General features: G+C 47.6%; 1 protein-coding gene across 1 annotated transcript in view; it reads left to right on the top strand.

Annotated features, from left to right (window-relative positions):
• Positions 1-3632, top strand: part of LOC125486255 (MAP7 domain-containing protein 1-like) — a 17175-nt gene extending 13543 nt beyond the window's left edge. The window contains exons 7-8 of the mRNA XM_048612960.1: positions 199-249; positions 3516-3632. Of these exons, the coding sequence (XP_048468917.1) occupies positions 199-249; positions 3516-3617 (153 nt within the window). The 3' untranslated portion in view covers positions 3618-3632. The remainder of the gene's footprint in view (positions 1-198; positions 250-3515) is intronic.
• The last annotated feature ends 2658 nt before the right edge of the window (positions 3633-6290 follow it).

The raw sequence follows: 6290 nt of genomic DNA, 5'->3' as shown, positions 1-6290 counted from the left end.
CCCCGCAGGCTCTGACCCAAGCAGAGATTCCCTTTCAAACCACCTGGTTATTGGGCTGTTAGGCTACACCCCTCCTCCCACCCTGTCCTGGGGCCTCTTTTCCCCCCTCCCCCCTTCCCAGATTAAAGGCTGAAGGGCTGATCATTCCATCTTCTTTAGCTATTTCATCCAGTCTATTTCCTTCACCTTTGTCTGCAGCGCCTGGAACAGATTATGAAAAGGACCAGGAGATCAGATTGTCTGGATAAGGTACGTCCCTCTCTCTCTTTCTCACAAGTATTACTGAGACTTTTCTGTTTGCACTATCCCGTACGTTTCTCTCAATGGACATGAATGTAAATGTGTTGTTTTTGAGTGTGTGAGGAACCGGTGAGTGCATTTGATTTGGATATATGCAAAATCGATGAGGCCATTTTCTCGGTGGTGAGAAACTAGGAGCTGGGAAATGCTGCAATTATTAAGGCCCAAGTACCGAAGACTCCAGAGACCAATGCACAGGTACAAGAAGCATTGTTAAAAAGTCTCATGGAATGTTGCCATCAACTCAATACTGTTGGAAAACAAAGAGCTGGAAGTTATTTTACAGATGTACGGAGGTTCGGTTACACCTCATTTAAAATGTTGTCTTCAGTGGGGAGATAATGGTGATACAGCGCTGGTTAAACCAGGCTAATGTTCTGGGGACACAGATTTGAATCCCACCATGGGAGATGGTAAAGTTGCCGTCCAACATGAATATAATGATGTAAATGATCATGATGGCACTGTCAATTGTTGTAAAAATTCACCTGATTCTCTAATGCCCCTTTGAGGAAGAAATTCTTGATTCCCTTTTCTGGTCTAATCTGCACGTGACTCCAGACCCAACTTGATTCTCGTACTGAAATGGCCTAGACAGCCAATCAGTTCCAGGGCAATTAGGGATGGACATCAAATGCTGGCCTGGCCAGTGATGCCCACATCCCATCTAAGAATGTAAAGGTTTTGAACATCTCACCAAAGTGATGAAATATTCACCTTTGGGGGAACACAGCACTGTTCAAAAAGGGTTCATTGTGAAGACCAGTCATATAAAGAAGGCTCAAGTTCCCTTGGACACTCCTGTTAGTGTCTGTCAGGACTCACATCTGAACCAGCAGGTTGTGGGTTCAAATCCCATTCCTGAGGCTCTAACACAGAAACTAAGGCTGATACTCCAAGTCTGTGTGGAAGGCATGCTGCGCTGTCAGAAATGCCATCAGTAAAATGAAGCATTAGATTGTGGTTTCATCTCCCCCTTGAGGTGGACACAAAACATTCCACATTATTTCAATGGAACGAGAGTAAGGAGTTAGTCCCCAGTGTCTTGGACATTGGTCATCCTTCAACTGGCATTGTGAAAGTAAATTGTCTGGTCACCAGCACATCCAGTGTTTGTGGGATCTTGCTGTGCTCATGGCAGCAGCCATGTCTCCCACATTCCAACTGTGACTGCACTCCAAATGCTCTTCACTAACAGTAGGGAAGTTCAGGGTGTCCTGTGGCACCTTACACGCATGTGCAAGTGTTTAGTTTTTTTCAAGTGCCAAATGTTAAAGGCACTCTAATTGATCTGTTTGAGATGATTAAATACGGAGAGATGAAGAGAAATGACGTTTTGTGGTGGTGATGGGGCGGGGAGGGGAGGGGAGGGAAGATAGATGTCTAAAACAAGGGGGCAATTAAGCAGTCCAAGGCTGATCTCAGGAAGCATTGCTGACATTGATGGGTACTGCAAGTCTGCAATGCTTTTCCCCTCAGCAGGATGCTGAGGCTGGAGATCAGTGGGAAATGTTCGGACTGAGATTGGTGGGTACCCAGCAGCCAAGGGCATTGCCAAGGCGCAGAGATTGACCACAATTTGCAACAATGACGGAGCAGGTGGTGTGCTCTTGGTCAGACGGTTTTGTCTAACAATGTCTGTGTAATAACAAGAGAAAAGAATTTAGTTTCTTCGATTCTCTTTTACTGAAGAATCAATGTCCACAACTTGTTCTGTGCACCCAGTGGATCTGGTTGGTTTGACTGTGCTGGGGTTACTTGGAGTTTTCGGACTCTGTTGGGGAGACAAGGCGATGTACTGAGATTCTGATCGGTGGCAGTGCCTTGCTGGTGTTTCCTGTTGGCTGTGGCCAAGTGCGGATGGATGCTCGGCTCGAGTATTTTGGGCGATGGAGCTTGATTTTGATGGGTACATCTTGGTTCTCTGGTTTACTGATCTCTGTAACTGTGTACTTAGAGGAGTCATGGTTCTTACTTTGATCCTTGCTGCTGTGAACCCATTGCCACCAACTAACCTGGCGTGACCCATGCTGGTTGATTGGTGAGGATGGTTGCTGTTGGCTAACACTCCTCTGATGCCGATCACTGATTGGTGGAGATGGTTGCCGTTGGCTAACAGTGCTCTGATGCCGATCACTGATTGGTGGAGATGGTTGCTGTCGGCTAACACTCCTCTGATGCTGATCACTGATTGGTGGAGATGGTTGCCGTTGGCTAACAGTGCTCTGATGCCGATCACTGATTGGTGGAGATGGTTGCCGTTGGCTAACACTGCTCTGATGCCGATCACTGATTGGTGGAGATGGTTGCCGTCGGCTAACAGCGCTCTGATGCCGATCACTGATTGGTGGAGATGGTTGCCGTCGGCTAACACTGCTCTGATGCCGATCACTGATTGGTGGAGATGGTTGCCGTCGGCTAACAGTGCTCTGATGCCGATCACTGATTGGTGGAGATGGTTGCCGTCGGCTAACACTGCTCTGATGCCGATCACTGATTGGTGGAGATTGTTGCTGTCGGCTAACACTGCTCTGATGCCGATCACTGATTGGTGGAGATTGTTGCTGTCGGCTCGTGCTGTGCTGACGCCGAGCACTGATTGGTGGAAATTCTTGCCAATCACTAAGTTCACTCTGATGGTACTGATGGACTAGTGGAGACATTTGCTGATTGGTTTCACTGACCTGATGGTAATTGTGGATTGGTTGAAACCTTTGCTGACCACTGTGACTGCTGTCATGGTGATCATTGATTGGTGAGGACGTTTGCTGATAGCTATCGCTGCTATGACGGTGATCACTGATTGGTGGAGACTTTTGCAAATGACTAGTGGTTTTCTGTTGGTGGTGGCTATTTGGTGGAGACATTAGCTGATGGCTAGATCTGCTCTGTTGGTGATAGCTGACTGGTGGAGATGCTTGACAACAGTTCCCCTTGCTTTCTTCAAAGTAGATAGTTGGAATTGGGCGTTCATAACTGATACCTGTCTCCTCTTGGCTGACTGGCGAAGGGTGTTGCCTCTGGCTACTTTTGCCCTCATTCTCTTTCCTGATTGGTGGAGAGAGTTGCTGTTTACTGCTGATGCCCTCATTCTGTTGCCCGATTGGTGGATGGTGTCGCCGCTGGCTCTTACTGCCTTGCCTGTGGCTGGAATCGTGACGTTTTGTATGATTCAGTGAAGATTGAGGAGCTTTATTTGTTTCTTCCTCCTGTAGAAAGATGACAAAAAGTCAACCGCTGATGGGGAGCCAGACGATAAGGAGACGAAGGCAGAGACAAAGGGTAAGATGGGAAGGGTCAGCAATGGGAAAAGATGAGAATACTAACCTCCTTTTCACATCAGTTCCAGTCTGGAGGAATGCCGCCATCTTTTAATGTGTTGACTCACACTGCAGCATGAGGAGTTTCTCTTCACTGCTCTTTTGAAATGTTGCATAGAGATGACACACTGTCGTGTTGGTATCTGCCCTCCCCAGTTCCCACCCATGGTCCACCATTTCCCTTTTGCCTTTAACAATAGTCTAATCTATTCCTCTATGTGCCATAGTTATTAATGTCCATTAAGGGAGGAATTCAGACTATAACATATGGTAACAGCTGTTGCCCCTTCAGCCCATCGGGTCTGTTCTGCCATTCAATTAGATCATGGTTGATCTCTTAATCCACAAATTCAGTGATTAAAAACCTATCTCACCTTTGAATATGCTTAAAAACCAGCCGAATCACCATGTGACTCCAGACCCTAGCATGTGATTAACTTTTAGCTGCCCTCTCAAATGGCCTGGCAGTTAAGGGCAATTAGGGATTCCAGCAATGCCCATAACAAACTTATCTTTGATGATCTGTTAGTTATGTTATGAAGTTAACTAGTTAAATCATATATTTAATACTTGGATCTTGCCAAAACCAGTTTAAATAACAGCTCCAGTTTAGGAAGAGGAAAATGACATAAAAGTCATCAATCACCAGCTTCCAAACTTCAATTCTTGGGTCCCACTGTCTCTGACTCTCTCCCTCGGCCCTCGGGTCCCACTGTCTCTGACTCTCTCCCTCGGCCCTCGGGTCCCACTGTCTCTGACTCTCTCCCTTGGTCCTTCCTGCACTAAATTGCTGGAGTTAAGCACATAGTATTCAATCACAAGCTGAACTCTGGGTGCCTAAAGCAATGACCAGAACCATACACATGCTCTAACTGTGGTCTAACTAGAATGTTTACAGTTCCAGCATAACTACACTGCTTTTATATTCCATGCCTCAGCTACTAAAAGCAAGTATTCTGGATGCCTTTGTGTCTAAGTTTTTGCACTGTTCATACATCTTCAGGGAATTAGCAGACTTAAAATTCAAGGTCCCTCTGTTCCCTTACCCCTCTCTGTTTATTCCAGTATATTCCATTGCCTTGTTTGCCTTCCCTACAGGCACTACCTCATGCTTCTCTCAATTGAATTCCATTTGCCACCACCCTATTCACCCAGCAGTCTTGTTTGTTTCCTGTGGTCTTTCTTCCTCACTATTAACCACTATCATCTGCCAACTGCTTAATCAGAGCCCTACATTTATGTATAAACCATCGATGTATACCACAAACAGCAAAGGAGCCAGTGCTAAGACCTACAGAACCTCACTGGAAGCATCATCCATCTGGACATCAAAATCCCCGATAAACATGACCCTGCTTCCTGTCTCTGAGCCAATTTTGGATCTGACTCACCACTTAGCACTTGTCTTTGAATCTCATCAGCTTTTTCTTTCCTGACCACACTGCCATCAAGAACCTTATCAATCTGCGTTAAAATCCATACAGAATCCATCAAATGTGTTACTGTCATTTAATTTGTTATCTTCTCAAAAACAAAATTCCATCCAAGTTAACAAGGTGCAGGGCTGGATGAACACAGCAGGCCAAGCAGCATCATAGGAGCAGAGAGGCTGACGTTTCGGGCCTAGACCCTTCATCAGAAAAGGGGGAGGGGAAGGGGGTTTTGAAATAAATAGGGAGAGAGTGGGTGGCGGATAGAAGAGGGATAGAGGAGAGGATAGGTGGAGAGGAAACAAACAGGTCGAAGAGGCGGGGATGGAGCCAGGAAAGGTGAGTGTAGGTAGGGAGTTAGGAAGGGGATAGGTCAGTCCAGGGAGGACGGACAGGTCAAGGGGGCAGGATGAGGTTGGTCGGTAGGAGATGGAGGTGCGGCTTGAGGTGGGAGGAGGGGATAGGTGGGAGGAAGAACAGGTTAGGGAGGCAGGGACGAGCTGGACTGGTTTTGGGATGCAGTGGGGGGAGGGGAGATTTTGAAACTTGTGAAATCCACATTGATACCATTGGGCTGCAGGGTTCCCAAGCGGAATATGAGTTGAACAAACAACTGCACCTCGGTTCGCAACAAACAACTGCACCTCCCAGTCGCGAACCATTTTAACTCCCCCTCCCATTCCTCAGACGACATGTCCATCCTGGGCCTCCTGCACTGCCACAACGATGCCACCCGAAGGTTGCAGGAACAGCAACTCATATTCCGCTTGGGAACCCTGCAGCCCAATGGTATCAATGTGGATTTCACAAGTTTCAAAATCTCCCCTCCCCCCACCGCATCCCAAAACCAGTCCAGCTCATCCCTGCCTCCCTAACCTGTTCTTCCTCCCACCTATCCCCTCCTCCCACCTCAAGCCGCACCTCCATCTCCTACCGACCAACCTCATCCCGCCCCCTTGACCTGTCCGTCCTCCCTGGACTGACCTATCCCCTTCCTAACTCCCTACCTACACTCACCTTTCCTGGCTCCATCCCCGCCTCTTCGACCTGTTTGTTTCCTCTCCACCTATCCTCTCCTCTATCCCTCTTCTATCCGCCTCCCACTCTCTCCCTATTTATTTCAAAACCCCCTTCCCCTCCCCCTTTTCTGATGAAGGGTCTAGGCCCGAAACGTCAGCCTCTCTGCTCCTATGATGCTGCTTGGCCTGCTGTGTTCATCCAGCCCTGCACCTTGTTGTCT

This window comes from Rhincodon typus, chromosome 27 (genome assembly GCF_021869965.1).
Source record: "Rhincodon typus isolate 14 chromosome 27, sRhiTyp1.1, whole genome shotgun sequence".
Classification (NCBI taxonomy): Eukaryota; Metazoa; Chordata; class Chondrichthyes; order Orectolobiformes; family Rhincodontidae; genus Rhincodon; species Rhincodon typus.
Note: the sequence above shows the minus strand (reverse complement) of the source record. Positions and strands in the feature narration are given on the sequence as shown.